Source organism: Emys orbicularis, chromosome 12 (assembly GCF_028017835.1).
Source record: "Emys orbicularis isolate rEmyOrb1 chromosome 12, rEmyOrb1.hap1, whole genome shotgun sequence".
NCBI classification, from domain to species: domain Eukaryota; kingdom Metazoa; phylum Chordata; order Testudines; family Emydidae; genus Emys; species Emys orbicularis.
The window spans coordinates 47,707,987-47,730,315 of record NC_088694.1 but is presented as its reverse complement, the minus strand read 5'-3'; the positions used below and the strand labels follow the sequence as shown (position 1 = coordinate 47,730,315).

Genomic DNA, 22,329 nt, shown 5'->3' with positions numbered 1-22,329 from the left:
AGAATGTGTGCAACACTGAATGACAAAAGAAGAGGCCAGGGCAATACCGGTATGGGCAAGTTTTACAGGATGCAGACAGGAACTCATCTCAACACTGGTCAGTGCCATTTTCCTCTCCTGTTGCAGCTCCCAGCCAGCCCCACGCTTCCTTGTCCGTGGGAGGGACAGACGCCTCAGCCTGCCAGCGAGTCCAGCGTGGGTGACCTGGGCAGGGCTAAGCAGAGCTCACATGGCCCCCCCACTACACAAAGAGCCCTCCGCAAGAATCCCCTGCCCTCCCGCACAGGCCCCTACCAATGTGCCTCTGCCCTGGAGGGACACTCTCCAACCCGCCGCTGCTGGCCAGCAGCAGCATCCGAGAGATAGGACCCCAAGCTGGCACCTAGGGGGCGCCCCAGAGCAGGGGGGCACCCCAGAGCAGGCGGGCACCTCGGCGGGGGTTGCTGTTGGGGCTGCCTTGACTCTGAACTCCTACAGAGGCTGCTGGGCTGGCATCATCCAGCAGCCAGCTGCTTTCTTTCCTCCACTCACGACTCTGAGAAACCAGACTACTCGTCCCAAAGCCAGGCTCGTTTTAGTCTCACTGTGGCTTTAATGCTGCAGCTACAAAAGTCCTCCGTGAGCAGAGATGCCAGCACCGCCGGGGGAGAGTGGGGAGCTGGGAATGGGGAGAGGACGGTGGGGGGCTGAGGTTCATAGTGCCCCCGCACAGGGAAGTGGTGCGTACCAGAGTAGGGGGGGTTCTCTGCTGGGGGCAGGGAGGGCTGGGGTGCTCCACACACACATCTAGAGATCAGAGGTGAAGGAGCCATTATTTCTTCTTCTTCTTCTTCTTCTCTACTCGCACCTTGGTCACTTTCATGCTGTTGTTGTGGCCAATCTGTATTGCCGAGCAAGAACCAGTGATATTTATGCTGCTACCTGCAGGCGACAGGGAGACACAGTACAGTGAAGGGAAAGCAAGCAAGCAAGCAAGCATTTGTGTGGAGAGAGAAGAGGTGGGTGTATGGGGATGGATATGTAGAGACAACGGATGCACATGGGGATAGATAGACAGATGAGATGGACGGATGGGTGTGTATGGGGACGGATGGATGTATGGACCAAGAGATGAGATGGATGGATGGGTGTATGGGGACGGACGGCTGGATGGGTGGATGTGTATGGGGATGGACGGGTGGGTGTGTATGGGGACGGACGGGTGGATGGGTGGGTGGGTGTGTATAGGGACGGACGGATGGATGGATGGACAGACAGACAGACGAGATGGATGGATGGGCGTGTATGGGGAAGGAAGGATGGATGGATAGACAGATGAGATAGATCAATGTGTTTGTATGGGGAAGCATGGATGGATGTATTCTCTCTTTTTCTCTCTCAGACGCTTAAAACCACAGAATTGTTCTGGGGGCAAACAGAAGAGACCCCTACCCCTACCCCAAATATCTGGGCCCCCCGGAATCTTAGTGCTCATTTATGAGTGAGCAGGCACCACCTAGAGGCCAGCCAGGTACGTTGCAGCTGTCCAGAGTGCGGGGGGGCTCACCTGAGAACCCATGGACAGGTTGCGGAGACTGAAAGATAGATGGGGGAGGGGAATGGGTTAATCAGCTGGGACGGGAATGGAGACCCTGCTCTTTAGAGACCCCTTCCCTCTGTGCCATTATCCCCATGATCCATCCTCTCCATTCCACAGTTCCCATCCCTTATACCCCTCCTCCTCCCTTTCATATGCCCATAGCTCCCTCCCCCCCACCATCCTCTTACATCCCCCTCCCCTGCTTTCCCCACCTGTAGATCCGCCTCCCGACCCCTCCCTCACTCCCTTCCAGCACCCCCTCCAGCTCCACCCCCACAGCCCCCCATCCTGATCCCACGAGCCCCTATATCCCCATCCCCCTCTTCTCCCTATTTCCCTGCATACCCAACCCCTCCCCCTTCCCAGGGTGGGGGCACCCCCTCACCGGTTGCCAGAATGGGAACATGGGTTTATCCGGCCCCTGGGTGGGGAGGTGTGGTTGGGACTGGCTGGGGAAGAAGGGCCTCGGCTGATTGTCTGGTGGGAAAGAAAAATTAGGGTTCATGAGCACTTCCCCTTTGAGGTTGGGATTTTTCACTGCCAGACTCTATTCCCACCAAGCTGCATCCTCTTAGCCATCCCTGATACACTCCCACTTGTTCACTGCCCTTGTGAACGCTTTCTCTTTAAGGGCGGAATTTCTCTCTGCTGGAGTTGATTCCTCATGGACACTTTCCCTTTAAGAGCAGAGTTCTTCACTGCCAGACTTTGGTCTTCATGAACACTTTTCCTTTCACTTTCTCTTAAAGGGGAGTTTCTCAATGTCAAACACAGGGACCCATTCTGCACTGTGGACCTTCCCCTTTAAGGGTGAAGTTTCTCACTGCCTGATGCCAAATGTCATCCACACTTTTCCTTCAAGTGGCTCTTAAAGGGAAGTTTCTTAGTATTGGTCTCTGTCCCTCATCCTGTATTAATGGTAGTGAAAAGCTGCCACCTTGTGGTGAAAAAGGGTACCACAATGGGGGGGGGGGATAACATCCCATCTAGGGTCTGACCCCCTCCTCCTGGAATGCCCCCTCAGTCCTCCAGCCCGGCCTCCCCTCCCCCTGGATCTGCCCCATGGTACCTGGGTGTCTCAACTGTGATGGGATTGTCTTGGGGGAGCCAAATTCTCCATTATTGGGTCCTTCTGCTCCCTTGAAAGAGAAGAGAGAATCACATGGATCCTGGATGCTCCGTATCACTAGATTCCTACAGATATAATTTACAGGGACCCTTTGTCCGGCACTGAGATGCGGCCCTTCTGGGGTGGGGCATGGGAGCTGTTCATATGGGAATCCCTCGCCCAGTGCAGAGACGGGGCCCCTGTAGCGAGGGGAACAGGGGCTGGTTCTATGGGAACCCCTCACCTGGCTCCGAGATGCGGCCCCTCTGGGGTGGAGCGCACAGGCTGCATAACAGCCACAAAGCAGTACTGCCTGGGGATTGCTCACCCAGTGTTGATGTGTAGCCAACCCTGGGCATTAGGGCTAGCACTGACTGCAAGGGGTGGTGCCCCCACCCGGCTCCCTGCGGCACTACGCCCCGACGCCATATTTGGGCGCTGATGCCAGCACTGACTGCGAAAGGAGAACACGTGCACCCCTTGCTGCCCCCTGGGTCTCCCACCCAAGCCCCAACCCAGATGTGACCCCGCTTAGCAGGCAAATGCTGAGCCCACCCCAGGGAGGGAGCGATGGCAGACATTTACCTGCCTGGGACCCATGCTGACACTGCAGGGCTGAGGGGTACCAGGTCCTTGCTGATGCTCCGTCTGCCTCATGTTTCTCTGGAGCACAGCTTCTGAGGGACATAAAGACACCCCCACTGGGTCACTGCCAGCTTACGGGGAGCCTGTGTGCCCCTCTCCCCTTCTACCCCCTTTCTCTGAACATCCCAGAACCCCTCAGGCAGGGAAATTAGCCACAACAGCCAGCTCAGGAAGTCTCACCACTCTGGAGGCAGGACTTCCTGTATTGACATTTCCTGTCCTGCTACACTGGAGGCAGGATTTTCTGTCATGTCACTCTGGAGGCGGGACTTCCTCCTTTGTCACCATTTAGCCTATCCTGCTACACTGGAAACAGAACTTCCTGCCCAGTAAGTCGGGAGGCAGGACTTCCCCTAATGCCACCATTTTGGCTGGATCTTCCTGTCCTGTGACACTGGAAGCAGCACTCCTGTCTTGCCACACTGGAGGCAAATCTTCCCCCACAGCCACCTTTTTGGGCGGGACTTCCTATGTCGCCTCATGCCACATCAGAGACAGGACTTCTGGGGTTGCCACGCTTGAGGTGGGACTTCCTGCTCTGTTACATCAGAGATGGGACTTCTCACAGTCATAGCCGACGTGGAAGTCCATCTATGGACCTGCTGGAGGCGGGAATTCCTGCCCTTTTATCTTGGAGGTGGGATTTCCTGTCATGACACCAGCGTAGACTCCCTCGATACCCAGAATTTCACCAGCTGGTGCCTGATGCAGATGGCTTGGCAGGGGGATGGGAACCCCACTCACCGTTTTCTCTGGATGGATGTTCCTCATAGCGAAGTGTCTGGAATTGCTCTGAGACCCCGAGGGAAGATGGAGGAAAGGTGCGGAGATGGGAGCTCTCAGCCGCAGCAGGTGTAGGGACGCTTACTGATGGTCTGGACTCATCGCTGGGAGAACTGGCCATCATCATCTGGGGTGACAATTTGGGGGTCAGGTCTGGATAGATAGATAGATAGATAGATAGATAGGTGTGTATGGGGATATCTATCTATCCACATACACACCCATCTATCTGTCTATTTATCCCCTTACACACCCATCTATCTATCTATCTATCTATGTAGATGGATGGATAGATGTGCCTGGAGATACATAGATAGATGGATGGATGGATGATGGGGTGTATGGGGGATAGATAGATTAGACAGACAGACAGATGTGTATGTAGATAGTGAGATAGTCTGATTTCTCTTCTGGTGCAGCACCACCCCCTTGTGGCAGCTGGTGAGAATAGCAGGGATTGAACTGCTTAAATCCTGTGTTGGGAGATGGGAGATTTATTCTCGGCCCCTGGAATTGGGGCTATTTCAGCCCTGGATGTCATATTCTGCTAGAATGGTGCTGCCATCTAGTGGCCAGCTGTGGTGATGCAGAGGATGGAATCAGAACCACAGCCGGCTGTGTCTTACCAGCACATCCTGCACCTGACGCACAGCCGGCACGATCCGGGACTTGTGGCAGGAAAAAATCTTCTCTGTCTTGTTGCTGCAGTCTGCAGGAGAAAGACAGGAGGGGTGAGGGATTCCACTGCAGTACGGAGCCACCTAGTGCTGGGGCATTGGGGCCAGCACAGACTGCCAGGGGACAGCGCCCCCTATAGAGCTGCTGACCCACTCTGTGCAGCCTGGTACCCCCCACTGAGCCCCTGACCCACTCCCTGCAACACAGCGCCCCCGTCAGCACTGACCACCAGGGGAAAGCGCCCCCTACTGAGCCCCTGACCCACTCCCTGCAACACAGCGCCCCCGTCAGCACTGACCGCACAGGAATGGACTTTACCTTTAAAAGTGGGTCTTTCCCAGCTGTCATTGTGCCAACACCTCTTCATTAACTCTTTCATGTCCTCCAGGCCCTCCACTCCTGTGACCTCCTCCAGCTCCTCCATGTCGGGTCTCTGACCCCGGGGGATGTGCATTCGGAGCAGGGAGCTCATGCATTTTGGGGGGAGATCTGGACCAAGAAGACATGGGGAACATAAGGGTCATACATAAACATTGCCCCCCTGTGGGGAGTCAGAGACATGATTATTAAGGCTACAATAATGTCACGGAATCTGAGACTTGCATTGACCTCCGTAAAATTTTTTGCCCTGGGGCTGGAGATCCCAGCCAGCCCCTCTCTCGCAGCTCCCAGGCCCCAGCCTGGTGGGGAGACCCCGCAGCTGCCCCGCCGCGGTGGGGGGCTGGTGGAACTGCAGCTACCAGCTGCCCGGGGAGAGGGGACCCTGCAGCAGCTCAACCCCAGGAGCAGGGACACCGACGCTCCCATGCACCACATCGGGGGGGGCCGGGAGCCCCAGCAGCTGTGGGTGTGAACCCACCGACCCTTTTTGTCAGGGATATTTTTAGTGAAAGTCAGGGACAGGTCATGGGCTGCCGTGAATTTTTGTTTATTTCCCATGACCTGTCCCTGACTTTTACTAAAAATATCCGTGACAAAAACGTAGCCCTAATGATTATTTACTACAGGGGTCAGGAGTGGGGGAGGTCGTCTGGAATTTACCATGAGCTTAAGAGAATTACCCTGAATCGCATTTGATTTCAGGTGCCTAAATGTCATTGAGCTCCCAGCCATGTTTCGTAAAGTGTCTCGCCGCTGAGACCCCTAGCCACGCCCCCTCAGAGCCTCTGGGATTTGAACTCCCAGAGGTGGGCAGAGATTTTTCAAATGGGCGTAATTGGGCCTCTTCCCCCACTTTTTATAAGGAGCCTGTAAGAGGTAGTCCCTGCCGCAAAGACTTAACAGTCAAGAGAGACCAATGAAATCCTGTTTCAGGCTGGGGAAACTGAGGCAACAGACGGCTAAAGTCATTTGCCCCAGGCTGCGTAACTTAGCTATGGATAGAACCCAGGACTCCTGGGTCCCATCCCCCCTTGCTCCATTAGGCTCCACTCCTCTCCCAGAGCTGGGGATAGAACCCCCACTTTAATGAGAATTTCTTTTGAAATTCTTGGATGGAAAATATCGTTTTCCCACTAACCCTATTATCCACCTACCCATCCAACTTCAGTCCTATCTATCCACCCCATACTCTCCCCCCTTCCCTTCCTCTCTAATCAACTATCCTTCCATCCAGCTATGTCTCTCGCCAACTACCCTTCCTTTTTCACACTTCTCTTTTTTTATCCCAGCAATACAGGGTTTATGGCTTATAACGACACAGGGTTTATGGCTATCACAGCTCACTGACCTCTAGTGGACAGATTGAAAACTGCGCCTGTATGAGCCATAAATCCTATACTGCTGGGATAGAAGGGATTTCCCTTCAGCTCAGAGGTGGTGTTTGTTTTGTTTCTATTCCCAGGAAACCCTGAGTAGCCCCTGAATCACAGGACAAGCTTGGTTCAAAAGAGAGGCATAGTTAAAAGACAAGAATAGGACTCACTTGGGTAAGGCTGTTCACCGCTTAACACGGACCAGGTGAGGATGGCATAACTGCAGAGGCAAAAGAGGAGGCAGGTTGGGATCATGGGATGGGAGAGGACCTCCTACACAGCTCCCTGAAGCACAGCGCCAACTAATGTCGCTATGGGCCATTGTGGTCAGGACTGACTGAAAGGGGAGAGTGCCCCCTACTGAACCTCCTGCCCTGCTCCCTGCAGCACAGCGCCCCCTAGTGCCTCACTGGGACATTGGGGTTCCTTTACCTGTATATGTCTGTGGCTGGCGTTGGCTTGTAGTTGATGTCTACGAGGGATTCGGGGGGCATGTACTCCAGGGTACCCCCATAGTCATCCTTATCCCCGGAGCTGTCTGCTCCCTGCTTGGTCGTCACTCGCTTGAATTTCGATAGCCCAAAGTCTGCCAGCTGGTGGGGAAGAGAGAAAAGCATAGCTGGGGGGCAGGGAATGGGACACATGGCCTTTCTCCTCTAGGGGGCACTGGCTGCAATGCAGCCCTAGGGCAGGGGAGTGGCTGGATCAGTGGGGTGGGAAAAGGGACACGGGGCCTTTCCCCTGTAGGGGGTGCCAGCTCTGACCCAGGCTTGGCTGACTAGGAGGGGAGGGGCTTTCTCACCCGGACATGCAGCTCCAAATTCAGCAGGACGTTGCTGGGTTTGAGGTCCAGGTGCAGTAACGGTGGGTGAAGCCCATGCAGGTAATTCATGCCCAGCGCCACCTGGTGGAGGAGGCGGAAGCGCATTGGCCAGGGGACTGGCCGGACTCTCTCCAGCAAGCCGGCCAGGCTGCCATTCTCCATGTACTCCATGACAATGCCCAGCCGGGGGCCAGAGTCCCAGCCCTCCTCTTCCTCCTCATAGAGGCCGAAGAGCCGCAGGATGTAGATAAAGCGAGCTTTGTCCATGGCCCGGGCTTCCGCCAGGAGCTCTTCACGACTGCAGGTGTCTCTGCAGGCAGGGGGTGGAGAGATGAACGAAGGATGGGGAAAGTTGAGAGTGGAGGAAGGAGGGAGGAGGTGAAAAGAAAGAACGAAGGAGAAAGAAAAGGCAGGAGAATGGAGAGATGGGAGGAGGGAATGGGAGAGTGGAGGGATAGAGACTACAGAGGGCAGGAGGAAATGGAGGTATGGAAGGACAGAGATAGTGGAGAGAGGGAGAAAATAGAGATGGAAGGATAGGAAGAGAAAATGGGGCCATGCAGGGAAGGCAAAAATAGATGGATGCAGGGAAGAGGAAAATGGAGGTATGGAAGGATAGAAAGAAGGAATGGAAGGAAGGAGAAAGGAAAGGGAAGGAGGAAATGCAGAGAAGCAGCAAATAGAGGGATGGAAGACTAGAAAGAGAAAATGGAGGGATGGACAAATATAAGAGAGGAATGGACAAAAAGAAAAGGAGAAGGGTGAAGGAGAGATGGACAAAGAAACATGGTGAAAGGAACAGGAGAGAAGGGAAAAGGAAAGGGAGAGGGGGACGGGGAAAAGTAAAAAGAAGCGGAGGAAGGAAGAGAAAAAAGAGAAAGAGTGTGAAGAAAAAAAGGCTGGAAAGAGAGAGAGAGCGAGAGACACACCCACCCCTCTTACCGGCTCAGTTTCTTCACAGCGATGGGGATGCGCCAGTCACGGTGCTGAGCCAGATAGATGGTGCCGAACCCACCGGAGGCGATGAACTGCATCTCCTCCAGGCACTCCCGGGGGATCCGCTCCCGGAACTCCACCCACTCGGCCATCCCTGCACTGGGACAGAGTGAGAGAGTGCCCCTCACTCCCGACCCGCAGCCCCGGGCTCCCTCCGAGCTCTGCCGGTGCCCCTCACTCCCGACCCGCAGCCCCCGGTACCCAGCCCTGGGCTCCCTCCGAGCACTGCCGGTGCCCCTCACTCCCGACCCGCAGCCCCCGGTACCCAGCCCTGGGCTCCCTCCGAGCACTGCCGGTGCCCCTCACTCCCGACCCGCAGCCCCCGGTACCCAGCCCTGGGCTCCCTCCGAGCTCTGCCGGTGCCCCTCACTCCCGACCCGCAGCCCCCGGTACCCAGCCCTGGGCTCCCTCCGAGCACTGCCGGTGCCCCTCACTCCCGACCCGCAGCCCCCGGTACCCAGCCCTGGGCTCCCTCCGAGCTCTGCCGGTGCCCCTCACTCCCGACCCGCAGCCCCCGGTACCCAGCCCTGGGCTCCCTCCGAGCACTGCCGGTGCCCCTCACTCCCGACCCGCAGCCCCCGGTACCCAGCCCTGGGCTCCCTCCGAGCACTGCCGGTGCCCCTCACTCCCGACCCGCAGCCCCCGGTACCCAGCCCTGGGCTCCCTCCGAGCACTGCCGGTGCCCCTCACTCCCGACCCGCAGCCCCGGGTACCCAGCCCTGGGCTCCCTCCGAGCACTGCCGGTGCCCCTCACTCCCGACCCGCAGCCCCCGGTACCCAGCCCTGGGCTCCCTCCGAGCTCTGCCGGTGCCCCTCACTCCCGACCCGCAGCCCCTGGTACCCATTCACTGGAAGGCTCCCATCCCTTTATTACTGGGTGCCAGGACGCCGGGACTCGTGCACCTGACCTCAGACTTGCAGCCCCCAGCACCGCTCCACGCTCTGACTTCCGGCTCCACCGCGGCTCGTTTCTCTTCGCCTACGAGCTCGTCACTTCCCCCTTTGGTGTCCCACGGTGCCCCTTGGCCGACTCCCCGCCCCGGGACTTCCCACAGCCCGTCCCCTCCCCCGCGGCTGGGCTGGGCTGGCAGAACAGGGGCGGGAGAGAAACGCGCAGGAGAGATTGGGGAGGGGGGAAGGTAGGTAGGTAGGCAGGCAGGCAGGTAGATGTGCAGTGCATGGGCGCAGAGAGACGAATTTGATCAATCAATAGATATTCTCCCTTCCCCCGCCCCGACTCTGTCTCCAGTCTAGGCTCACACATGAGTCCCCCACCCAGACAGATCAGCCACTAGCCCTGCTCAGACCCCGAGTCCCGGTCACCCTTCCACACGCGTTGTGTGTCGGTGGTAAATTACTTCCCCCATCCTGCGCTCCCTGCTCCTGTATCGCCCCGCCCCGCCTCCGGAGCAAGGGCGGGGCCTGTAAACCCACCGCACCCAACCCCAAACCGGCCGGCCGTGATTCTCCCGTGACTGCTGTTCCTATAATGGCCACTAGGGGCAGCAGAGGGTGGGGGCGGGGAAGGGGCGGCTATACTATATAACGGGCACTGGGGGCAGCAGAGGGTGAGGGTGGGGAAGGGGCGGCTATACTGTATAATGGGCACTAGGGGCAGCAGAGGGTGGGGGCGGGGAAGGGGCGGCTGTACTGTATAATGGGCACTAGGGGGCAGCAGAGGGTGGGGGTGGGGAAGGGGCGGCTGTACTGTATAATGGGCACTAGGGGGCAGCAGAGGGTGAGGGGTGGGGAAGGGGCGGCTATACTGTATAATGGGCACTAGGGGGCAGCAGAGGGTGGGGGTGGGGAAGGGGCGGCTGTACTGTATAATGGGCACTGGGGGCAGCAGAGGGTGGGGTGGGGAAGGGGCAGCTATACTGTATAATGGGCACTAGGGGGCAGCAGAGGGTGGGAGTGGGGAAGGGGCGGCTATACTGTATAATGGGCACTAGGGGGCAGCAGAGGGTGAGGGGTGGGGAAGGGGCGGCTATACTGTATAATGGGCACTAGGGGGCAGCAGAGGGTGGGGGTGGGGAAGGGGCGGCTGTACTGTATAATGGGCACTAGGGGGCAGCAGAGGGTGAGGGGTGGGGAAGGGGCGGCTATACTGTATAATGGGCACTAGGGGGCAGCAGAGGGTGGGGGTGGGGAAGGGGCGGCTGTACTGTATAATGGGCACTAGGGGGCAGCAGAGGGTGGGGGTGGGGAAGGGGCGGCTATACTGTATAATGGGCACTAGGGGGCAGCAGAGGGTGGGAGTGGGGAAGGGGCGGCTATACTGTATAATGGGCACTAGGGGGCAGCAGAGGGTGGGGGTTGGGGAAGGGGCGGCTATACTGTATAATGGGCACTAGGGGCAGTTCTGTCCCCTCCCCTCTCCACTGCACTTTCCACCCCTCTGACTTCCCTTTCCCCTTCCCATTCTTTTCCTCCCCCACTTGCCCACCCTGCGCCTTCACTCCCCCCCGAATCAGACACACTTTTATTGTATTTAGCTGTTCTTTTTTTAATCAATTCATTTTATTACAAAACAAACCAGGATTCAAAGAAAAGGAGAAGTCAGGGAAAAAATAAACGATATAGAACTGGATATAATCACGGACACCCCTCTCCCGGAGCCCCACAACAATACCATTGTAGTCATTAACTCCTTCTTGTCCCCATTGGGGGGAGATCTAGGGAAGGGGCTTCCATGTGACACCATGGGGTGGCACCTCCTCCCCCACTCTATTGGAGAATTATTTTACCCCGGGGGGGGGGGGGAGATGTTTCCTATACCCTGCAAAATCTGATGGCTTGAACTCCCCCCTCTTCCACACCATTAGCCATATCTGCCCCCCTCCCCCATTGCTGAGTTGATGGGGGTGGGATCATACAGAGGGGATAGGAATATCCCCCTCCCCCTGGTTGGGTATTTTTGCCCCATAGGAAAATGGCTCCAGGAGGGAGGCGGAGAATGGGGGTGATATAGTCTGGGGGCCCCCCTCACCCCGCAGCTGGCATATGCTGTGAAGCCCAGATGGTAGGGGCGCTTGGGGGAGGAGACAAGGGGGTGGGGATGGGGACTTCAGAGTCATCCTTCCCTGATGTAGAAAGAAAGAGAGATGGACAGATGGATGGAGAACTAGGACGGGCAGACAGAGAGCTAGGACAGATGGACAGGGCTAGGATGGATGAATGGATGGAGCTGTGATCGATGGACAGAGAGCTTGGACGGACACACAGAGAGCTGGACAGACAGATGGAACTGTGATTGACAGACTGAGAGCTTGGACAGACGGATGAACAGAAATGAGATGGACAGAGCTTGGATAGGCCAGGAAGGACCCGGGAGCGGCCAGGGTCTCAGCTCCCCCTGCCTTCACAGAGTGGCTCCGGGAAGTCACTCAGGTCCCGGCCGATGATCTCGGTCACTAGGAGAAAAAGAGAGGGGAAAACAGAGTGAGGGGAACCCCCTGAGCTAGACAGACCCACGCCCTGGGGCTGGATCAGAGCCAGCGCCCCTAGAGGGGAAAGGCCCCATGTCCCATTCCCTACCCCCTGAGCCAGGCTGTCCCCTGCCCTGGGGTGGGATCGGGGCCAGTGCCCCCTACAGGGGAAAGACCCTGCATCCCATTCTACACCCTATGATCAAGCCAGTCCCCTGCCCTAGAGCCGGGTGGGAGCCGGCGCCCCCTAGAAGGGAAAAGTCCCGTTACCTTCCTCCAGCGTGATCCCCTGGACAGGCAGGCTGTCACGGAAAGCCACCCGGTATCCGCTGCCTCTGGGTTTCTCCACCTCCTCAGTCTCCCCCGACTCCGGATCCCCCCAGTTGGGGGGCCCGGCTCCCTCTGACAGTGGTGGTGGGGTGAGCTGGGCAGGGGCCTGGAAGTGGGGGGGCCGGTAGCCCAGCGGATGGAAGTGGGGGGGCACCGTCAGCCCAGCCCCCCCATACTGCTCTGTGTGGGGGTAGCGGTGGGAGGGCTCGGTGGCCAGGCAGCGGTGATAAGGGGGTGTCAAAGGGAGCAGTGGGGGCCCGTCGGGGTATGGGGAGGGGCTCCCGAAGGCCGCGGGGGAGGGGGAGTAGCCAGCCCTGTAGGGGGAGTCATCAGGGTAGCAGGGGAAGTGGGGGCGACTGGGGGAAATGTCCATGTCCCCGGGGCCCTCAGGAGGGTAAGGGGGACTGCAAGGGGGCACTGGGGAGGAGGGGCCGGGGGGGAAGCCACGGAGTGGGGAGGAGGGGGGTGGCTCCTCCTTGAAGATCACTGTGGGGAGAGGGGGGAGAGAGTCAGAGACTGGGGGAGGGGAAGGGAACTGCCCCAAATCCTTCCCATCCAACAGCGCCCCCTGGGAGACAGCACTGTGTCTCCCATTCCCTCTTCTTGCGCTCTCCCCTCCCCCTCCTTGTCTATTTGCCACCTTTGTCCCCTCCCCCCATCAGGTCACGTGGGAATCACCCCCCCAACCTCTTCTCCTTCCTCCTCCCCCCATCTCGTTCCCCTCTCCCCACTTACACGACTCCTTCCCTTTCCCCCTCCCCCCAACTCACCGGGCAGGTATTTAAAGGCCTGCGTTGGGCTCCGTTTCCGCCGCCCGTTGGAGACGTAGAAATAGACCTGGACAGGCCGGGCCACCTGTGGGTTGCTGTATTCTGGGACTGTGAGGGTCAGCGTGGTCTGGGGGGGTAGGGAATTCGGGTGAGAGGGGGCAGCAAAATTCCCCCATCCTGGGTGGGGCTGGAATTTGCAATCTGTTCCAGGAATCCAGATCCAGGGTGGATCTACTCCAGGATTTACAACACCCCCACCCCACTCCTCCAGGGTTGATCCACTCCGGGACTTCCCCCATTCCCTACTCCGCTGCCCCATGGTCAATCCGCTCTGGGACTTCCCCCGTCCCCCACCCCGCTCCCCCAGGATTGATCCGCTCCGGGACTTCCCCTGTCCCCCATCCTGCTCCCCCACAGTGGATCCACTCCAGGACTTCCCCCGTCCCCCACCCTGCTTCCCAGGATTGATCCACTCTGGGACTTCCCCTGTCCCCCACCCCGCTCCCCCAGGATTGATCCACTCCGGGATTTTCTCACCTCATTGCTCTTGAGCCGGTTGATACAGGCCTCCTCCTCCCATTGGAGCTTCCCATCTGAAAGGAGAAAGGTTATTGGCTGACATGCCATGGAGGGGCGGAGCAAGGGGGAAGGGAGGGGGCAGGGAGGGTCCTGGGGGGATCTCTCCAAGTGCAGGGAGCAGGAGCATTGTAGGGCCAAGGGTCTCCAGGGCACAAGGGGGCACAGAAGGGATGGTGGAAAAGATGGGAGTGGGAGGGTCCCAGTGGGGTGGGGGGAGGGATTGTGGGTCCCAGGGGGCTCCCCAATGTAGGGGGCAGGGAGGAGATGGCGGGGGTGGGGCTCACACTTACCGGGACCCCTTTCAATGAAGACGACCTTGGAGTCAGGCAGGAAGTTGGCGCCAGACAGCACCATCTCCTCGCCCCCGCGCCCCGACCCTGCGCTGAGGCTGCACCTCTCCACCTGGGGGAGCTCCTGTGCCGAGCGCTGGGCTGGGGGCAGGAGAGAACGGTGAGCGCTCGGACCCACGGACAGACACCCCCACCCTGTGACCTCTGGTGGGGCCTGTAGTGGGCATAGACCACATAGTCCTAGTTAGACCCACTGCGCCCCCCAGCGGGGCCCACAGGTGACACCAACCCCATAGCCCTGGGCTGACCCACCATGGCCCCCAGTGGGGCCTGTAGGTGGCGCCCACCCCATAGCCCTGGCCTGACTCACCACGGCCCCCAGGGGGCCTGTAGGTGGCCCCCACCCCATAGCCCTGGACTGACCCACCATGGCCCCCAGTGGGGCCTGTAGGTGGCCCCAACCCCATAGACCTGGGCTGACCCACCACGGCCCCCAGGGGGTCTGTAGGTAGCCCCCACCCCATAGCCCTGGGCTGACCCACCATGGCCCCCAGTGGGGCCTGTAGGTGGTGCCCACCCCATAGCCCTGGGCTGACTCACCACGGCCCCAGTGGGGCCTGTAGGTGGCGCCCACCCCATAGCCCTGGGCTGACCCTCCACGGCCCCCAGTGGGGCCTGTAGGTGGTGCCCACCCCATAGCCCTGGGCTGACCCTCCACGGCCCCCAGTGGGGCCTGTAGGTGGCGCCCATCCCATAGCCCTGGGCTGACTCTCCATGGCCCCCAGTGGGGCCTGTAGGTGGCGCCCACCCCATAGACATGGGCTAGCCCACAGCACCCCCTGGTGACTGGGCACTCACAGCACTCGATGGGCACGGAGGCGGCTTGGATGGAGACGACTTTCCCATTGCCCTGGGGGACGTGGACCCTGAACACCAGCCGGACCCGGGTGTTCTTGCGCCCGATGTCGGTCTCGCCCTTCCGCAGCTCAATGTCCGAGTTCCGTAGCTTCAGGATCCCCGCACAGTCAATGCTGGGGAAGGGGGGAGGGGGGCAGGGTTAGGGGGGCCCCTGGAGTGTGGGGGGCAGGACATACCCTGGAATTGGGACCCTGGTACCACCTCATTCCCTACCCCTGGGCCTGGAAAGCCCAGAACCGGATCCCTGTGTTGTTTGGATTGGACTGTGGGGTGCAGGTCCACCAGGAGGGGGAGAAAACCCAGAGCTGGGTTCCAGAGCCCCCTGGGTTGTACTCTGGGGTGCAGCTTCTGGATTCCCCCACCCCACCCCTTGCCTCCCAGGACTGGACTCTGGGCTACAGCCTTTGGGGAAGGGAAAGGCCTGGAAGTGGATCTCTGTGCCCATTGGAATGGGTTCTGTTGTGCAGCCCCTGTGGAGATCGGAAGAAGGATTTCTTTGTACCCTAGAGGCACCTCCCACTCCCTGGAGAACAAGAAGACCTGGGCCTGGGTCTCTGTGTCCCCTGGATTAGACTTTGGGATGCCGCCTCCCCTGGGAATGGGGAGAAGACCCAGAACCAGATCCCCTGTGTCCCTGCAATGGACTCTTGGTCCAATCTTCGTGGGATGGGGTGGGGGAGACCAGAATTGGATTCCTTTGCAATTGGCATGGATTCTGGATGGTGTCTAGAAACGGATCCCTGCACCCCCTGGAACGGACGCAGGGTGGCATTGCCCTGGGATGGGGAAAAAATTCAGAAGCGGATCTCTGCTCCCCGTGGAATGAACTCTGGTTGGCGCTGCCCTGGGATGGGGAGAAAACCTGGAAGTGTATCCCTGCAGCCCTGGGAACGGGCTCTGGGTGGCGCTGCCCCAGGATGGGGAGAAAACCTGTAAATGGATTCCTGCTCCCGCTGGATTGGACTCTGGATGGTGCTGCCCTGGGATGGGAACTCACTTGGCCGCCATGTTGTTCTCGGGCAGCAGAGACATCTCCAGCACCTTGGTGCTGTTAATGATGGTCTCATAGCTGGCAGTGGCCACCATCTTGCCGGTGATGCGGTGCACCTGGTAGAAGGCATGAGGCCGCAGGTTGCGCTCGTCGGCCGTGCCAATGAACATCTGCAGGGTCAGCGGTTTCTCGTCGTAGCCCAGGAGCTTACGGGGGGGGGGGGGTAGGGGAAGAAGGGGGAGGACAGTCAGGAATCAGGGCCCAGATCTGCTCAGCCCGTGATCCACCAGCCAGGATTTCCCAAGGAGAATGGGAGGGTGAGATGAAAATCCTGGCCTGGATTTCCCATGTGGAATAGGGAGGGGGCTGGGGAAACCTGGACTGGATTAGTCCCCCAGGGAATGGGGAAAGAGGGCCGGGGAACACACACCCAGGTGCCCCCTCCATAGGGAATAGAGAAAGGGGGTGGGGGAACCCAGACCAGAAATGGATTTGGCTTTCCTGGCTAGGACCATGACTGGACTAGATGCCAGGCAAAGGCTCCTCCCACCCCATGACTCAGTTTCCCACCCCTGAGGGAGCTTGGGTTCTCTCAGAGCCCCATCGCGTGCCTCGTCCCCCCCGCAGCCCTCGGAGTCTGGACGCCAGCCCAGCCAGGGTGGGGCGACGCCAGCGGTTTGGTGGTCTCCCCCAGGGCGGGCCCAGCTGTTTCCAATCAGCGGGCGGGATGCACAGCTGCACTCGATTTGGGTTGGAACAGAAACAAGGGGAAAAAATCCTTCCCCCCCCCCCCCGACCTGGGTGAAATGGAATGTTCGGGGGGGGGGGCGGTGATGGGGCAGCCTCCACCCTGAGTCTGAGATGAGAGGTGCTGACTGGGGTGGGGTTCCAGAATAATGGGGGTCTCCCTCCCCTCCAGCCCCCCAACACTCGCTCCACTCCTCTTAGCACCCTTCCTCCTCCAGACCCCCACCCCTGAAGCCCCCCACAAAACCACTCCCCTCCAACTCCTTCAATCCCCAGAGCTCCTCCTCTAACAACCCCTCCCTTCCACCCCGAGCCCCTCCCCCACATGCCCCATCCCCTCAACCCCTCCATCCTCCCCCACTCTCTCTGTTTCTCTTTTGCATACTCTGCCTTTCACAAATGAAGCCTGTTTGTGTGTGTGTGTGTGTTCCTGCTGCCCCCTGCTGGAAGGGCTGAGCCCTTCTGTGTGTAAGTGTGTGTCTGTGTACACACACACGCATGCGCGGCTTGTCCCTGGTCTGGAGCGTGGGAAAGGGCATGTGCACTCCCCCCCCCCCCCGCAGCTCCAGCCGGCACAAGGAAGGGGGGGCCATGCAATGAGAGGGGGATGTGACCCCCTCCAGCCCTCCCCCTGCAGATCCAGTGTCACACAGAGCCCCAAGCAGGCTGGCCCGGTGGGACCCAGCCGGAGCAGAGCCAGGAGTGGAGCAGAAGCAAACGAAAAGGCGAAGGCGACAGAGTGAGTGGAGAAGGGGGATAGCAAAGGAAGGCCGAGGAAGCCGCTGTCCCCACCCCTCCTGTCTCTTTTGCCCCCATCCTGCTCCCCCCATCTCTGGGACCCACCTGCCGTGTCACCCGATGCTCCGTAACCACCCGCGCCCCCATCCATATTCCTGAGAAACTTGTGGTCACAGGTTGGGGGATCCAACCCCTGTCTCCCCCCAGCCAGGGGGGCACTGGGGACGCCTGGAGATGGGGCTAACCGGGGGCAAATCCAGGGATGCCTCCAAGGCAGCTCAGGTACCTTCACCACGGGGTGACCCCCCGGGGCGGCCTTCACGGCCCCCCGGCTGCCCTCGGTCTCGTAATGGGCCCGGTGGTGTGTCCGGGGCTGGACTTCAATCTTCAGCTCGTATTGTTCATACTGGCTGGGCAAGGGCCAGTCTAAGGGAGGCAGAGCGGACGACCTAGGGCAGAGAAGAAGACAGGTGTCCCGGATGGCACCTTGGCCTCTAGGAGGCGCCGTGCTGCAGGAAGTGGGTGTGGTGGGGGGTCGGCAGGGGATGCTCTGCCCTGGCCATCAGTGCTGGCACTGGGGGCGCCATGCTGCAGGGAATAGGACTGGGGGCTCAATAGGGGGCGCGCTCTTCCCACAATCAGTGCTCACCCCCATACAGCACTAGGGGGCGCCACACCATAGGGCTAGGGCTCAGTAGCAAGCACTCTTCTCCTGCAGTTAGTGCTGGCCCCAATGCCCCAGTGCAGCACTAGGGAGTGCCATGCTGCAGGGAATAGGGTTTGGGGCTCCCCCTGCCCCATAAGTGCTGGCCCCAGTGCTGCAGGGGCTCAGTAAGGGGGTGCTCTCCCCTCACTGTCAATGCTAGCCCCAATGCAGCGCTACGGGGTGCCGTGTTGCTGGGGGGGCAGGGGACATTGTGCTGCAAAGAATAGGATTGGGGGCTCAGTAGGGGGCATCTTCCCCTCACTGTCAGTGCTGGCCCCGCTGCAGCGCTGGGGGCAGGCTGTGTTGTAGGGGGAGGGGGTAGGTCTAGGGTGGCTCAGCAGGGGACATTGTGCTGCAGGGAATGGGGCTGGGGGCTCAGTAGCGGGCGCTCTTCCCCCCCACACACACACACACAGTGCTAGGGGGTGCTGTGCCACAGGGCCTCCCTAGGGGGCGCTCCCTACACAGCCCAGGCTGCAGCATCCTGGGGTTTACCTTAAGAGGGAAGGTGCGGTGCCGCCAGGAGCCGTGTTTACGGCAGCTGCCACCGTGCGTGCTGAGCAGGGGTCTGGGATCTGTAACAGGAGACACGGGCCCGTCCGCCGCAGGGCCAGCTTGACAGCTTGTTATTATACAATGGAACCACTGCCAGCCGCGGCTGCAGCCCGGGGAGCAGCTGGTAAAATCGGACTGGCTGGCGCAGGGAGGGTGGGGAATGGGGCACGGGGCCTTTCCCCTCTAGGGGGCGCTGGCTGTGATCCTGCCCTGGGGTGGGGAGTGGCTGGCGCAGGGGAGTGGGGGATGGGGCCTTTCCCCTCTAGGGGGTGCTGGCTGTGATCCTGCCCTGGGGTGGGGAGTGGCTGGCGCAGGGGAGTGGGGGATGGGGCCTTTCCCCTCTAGGGGGTGCCAGTTCTGATCCAGCTCCAGGGCAGGGACTGGCTGGCATGGGGGGTGGGGGTGGGAAATGGGGCCTTTCCCCTCTAGGGGGTGCTGGCCCCACTGCTGGGGGCAGGGGTCCATTAGTAGCTGGTACCTGAAGATGGGGCTGTGGCCCCCGATCCTGGCCTTGGACCAGCCCAGCGGGGAGGGCACGGCCAGATAGTCCATCCCTTCCTTGCGGGCTGCCCCAAACCCCCCGTCGTCACCATTGCAGCACCCCTCCTCCTTCCGCGTCAGTGCCACCGTCTGCTCGGTGGAGGTCTTGCGGGCCTTCTGCGGGATGCTCTCAGCTGGGGGGTGCTGCCCAGCAGCCTCGTAGGGCGGCCCCTCCCCGCCCACCCCATCAGCCCCCTCCCCGCCTCCCTCCTCGCCCAGGCTGCCACGGCGGGAGAGGCAGGGCGAGGCCGAGGAGTGGGTCTCCGAGCTGGAGTAGCGCCGCTTGCCGCAGGGTGAGGTCGGGCGGGGTGCCAGGGCCACCCAGCCGTCCTCGGCCCCCCGCCCAGCAGGGTACAGCCCCCAGGGCTCCTCCAGCCCGGCCCAGGGCTTGGGTGAGCCGCAGGGGGAGCTGAGGGCGAAGCGGGCGGCAGCTTCGTTCAGCTCCCGCTCCACGTCATCACCGCCCGCCCCATCATCGTCCGAGAAGAAGCTCCAGGGGGAGGCACTGCCACTGCTGGCGGGACTGGGGGTGAAGAAGCCGGAGGCCAGAGGGGCCTCCCGGTAGCCGCCGTAGGCTTCCAGGGGCAGGTAGTCGCGTGGAGAGCAATCCCAGTCGGCACCAGGTGAGATGGTGGTGATCTGGATGCTGGGGCACTCCAGGACGCGGGCGTCAGCCCCCAGGCGCACCCACCGCGCCGGCTGGCTCTCAAAGGTGTCATCCCGTGCTGGGCGGGGCGGGGGGGAGTGCATGCCAGCCCGGGGGCCCCCGCCCAGGCGGGGCGGGCAGGGGATGCCTAGCGGGGAGGCATAGGCCGGTGGGTCATCCAGGGCCAGGGTGCAACATGGAGGGAGGTCTTCAGCATCGAGGTCTGTGGGGGGAGAGAGGAGAAGAGATGGAGCACGGATGGCGGAAGGGCTCCTCCTATCCACCAGGGGGCAGCAGACACACACAGCAGGGCTCATCCTCTCCACCAGGGGGCCGCAGGGACACCCACACAGCAGTAGTAGATTGTTATCTCTCTCTAACACCCTCACAAACCAGCAGTAGTATGTTGTGGTCTGTCTGTCTGTCTGTCTCTCCAGTAGGGGGCAGCAGCAACACAGTTTATCACACCACAAAGCCCTAGCCAAGCAGCAGTGACCCCTGTTCCCCCGTTTTGCCATAGCACAAAGGGCACGAGGCTGCATCCCGGAGGACGCCAGGTTCCTGTCCTGCCTGGGGCTGTGGCATTTCTATGGGGCCTGGACGAGAGGGCCAGGAATCTTGCGGGTAGAAACGTCTGTGCTGAAAACCACCGGCAGGAAAGCTGCCTTCCCACGAAAACACAAATATTTGGAGAGACACAAAGCAACGTGATCTCAACCCAACTTCCAGCTCCAAAACACACCTGCTTCTCATTTAAGGCCCCGTCTCTGCCCCTTTCCTCGGGTGGGCCCTTGGCCGCGGGAGGGGTTCTGGTGCTGAGATGTCAGCCCCCTTTGTGTCAAGCAACACTAGAACCCCAATAGCTGTGAGGCTGGGCTGCCCGGGAGCTCCCCCCGCACCCCACATCGCCCCCTGCTGGGGCTGGAGCCGCTGGAACTCCCCACATCCCAATCCCCACAGCACCCCCTGCTGGGGCTGGAGCAGCCAGGAGCTCCCCCCAAAGCCAACCCTCCTGTCCCACTCCCCACAGCACCCCCTGCTGGGGCTGGAGCAGCCAGGAGCTCCCCCCAAAGCCAGCCCTCCTGTCCCACTCCCCACAGCGCCCCCTGCTGGGGCTGGAGCAGCCAGGAGCTCCCCCCAAAGCCAGCCCTCCTGCCCCACTCCCCACAGCGCCCCCTGCTGGGACTGGAGTAGCTGGGAGCCTCTCCCACTCCTCACATTGCCCCCTGATGGGAGGGGCTGAGGTCAGGGGGCTGCAGACCCCCCCCCCCTCCAATGATCAGGGTCTGGAAACCTCATAAACTGGGCACCAGCTCTGGGGCCTGAGCCTCTCCCCCACCCTGTGGAGTGGGGCAGCCTGGCCCGGGATGGGAAGGGGCAGACACATGAACCCAATTAAAGGCGCACTCGCCTCCGCTGGCAGGGCCTGGGTCGCCATGGGAACGTGGGGCACAGGGCCAGGAATGGAGGGGGGGAAGAGTACGAGTCTGAAGGCGCTAGTTAAAACTGTGTCGGACAGACAGACGGATGGGGACGACGACACACAGACAGACCACCATGTTCCCCACAGCCTGGGGGGGGGGTCTGTGTGTGTGTATATGGGAGGAGGGGGTTGGAGAGCATGGGACCTGATGGACAGACCCCCGGAGGGAATTCTCTTCCCACCCCCCATGGCTGGGCTGTTCCAGGCCTGGGAGCTTCCCCAGAGCAGTGCCCCAGCTGGAGAGGGCATGGAGGGGGTACTCTGGGTCTGGGAGCTTCTCCAGAGCAGTGCCCCAGCTGGAGGGAGCATGGGGGGTACCCTGAGTGCCGCGAGCTTCCCAAGAGCAGTGCCCCAGCTGGAAGGGGTGTGGGGGATACTCTTGGGCTGGGAGCTTCCCCAGAGCAGTGCCCCAGCTGGAGGGAGCGTGGGGAGTACTCTGGTGCTGCGAGCTTCCCAAGAGCAGTGCCCCAACGGGGGGGTACTTTGGAGCTGTGAGCTTCCCTATAGCAGTGCCCTGGCATAACGGCCCCGGGGCTGGGACGGGCAGAGAGGCCATCCCATGCCACTTGCCAGGCTCTCAGCATCCATACCAGGGAGCTGCTCTTCCCATAACGTGAGAAACCAGAAGGGGGTGTGTGTGCGTGTGTGGAAACCGATCCCCCCCCCCTTCCCCCTCATCCTTAATAGGGCAAAACTTTCCATCCTCCTCCAGCCAGGGAACAGCAGAAATCCCGCTGGCCCTTTAAATCTCCCTCCCAGCCCACGCTGGCCCTTTAAGAGCAGCCCCCCCCCCCAACCCCCACCATCCCTCACCTTCCAGCGATACCCCCATTCCTGGGGGGTCCTTCTCCTCTTCTCCAAAGATCAGCTTGAATTCCAGTTCCTCGTCTTCGCAGCTGGCCGCCCCCATGGGAGAGGCTGGATGGACTGCGGGGGGTCGTCCCCCAATAGGATGGGATATATGTGGGGTTCTAGGGGGCACCCCAATAAACCTTCACCCCCTTATTCCACCGGGAGGGGCAAGATCTTCCTCCCTCTCCTCCTCTCCCTCCTTCCCTCGCCTCAATTTTTCGACCTTTATTATAACGTCCACAAAAAAGTTGTCCCAAACTTTCCCCAAGCTCCGCCCACATTCCCCCTCCAAGCCCCGCCCCCACTCCCGCCCTTCTGTGATTGGTCCCAGCCCCGCCCCCTCAGCCTGTCATGTTTAAAGGCCCGCCCACAAACCTACTAAAGCTGGAA

At 60.5% G+C, this 22,329-nt stretch overlaps 2 protein-coding genes across 2 annotated transcripts; both read right to left on the bottom strand.

Moving 5' to 3' along the window:
• Positions 1-606: 606 nt before the first annotated feature.
• Positions 607-9,334, bottom strand: RIPK3 (receptor interacting serine/threonine kinase 3). The gene is made up of 13 exons (XM_065414862.1): positions 9,275-9,334; positions 8,313-8,465; positions 7,350-7,680; positions 6,980-7,140; positions 6,718-6,767; positions 5,112-5,282; positions 4,742-4,824; positions 4,077-4,242; positions 3,273-3,364; positions 2,649-2,718; positions 1,965-2,056; positions 1,547-1,574; positions 607-921 (listed from the first exon to the last, which is right to left on the bottom strand). Exons 2-13 carry the CDS (start codon positions 8,456-8,458, stop codon positions 812-814), a joined length of 1,500 nt encoding a protein of 499 aa, XP_065270934.1. The 5' UTR covers positions 8,459-8,465; positions 9,275-9,334; the 3' UTR covers positions 607-811.
• Positions 9,335-11,711: 2,377 nt separating this feature from the next.
• Positions 11,712-21,997, bottom strand: NFATC4 (nuclear factor of activated T cells 4). Its single transcript, XM_065414446.1, has 10 exons — positions 21,901-21,997; positions 18,897-19,827; positions 17,444-17,606; positions 15,679-15,878; positions 14,622-14,794; positions 13,764-13,904; positions 13,432-13,487; positions 12,895-13,021; positions 12,065-12,610; positions 11,712-11,779 (listed from the first exon to the last, which is right to left on the bottom strand). Exons 1-10 carry the CDS (start codon positions 21,995-21,997, stop codon positions 11,712-11,714), a joined length of 2,502 nt encoding a protein of 833 aa, XP_065270518.1.
• Positions 21,998-22,329: the final 332 nt, after the last annotated feature.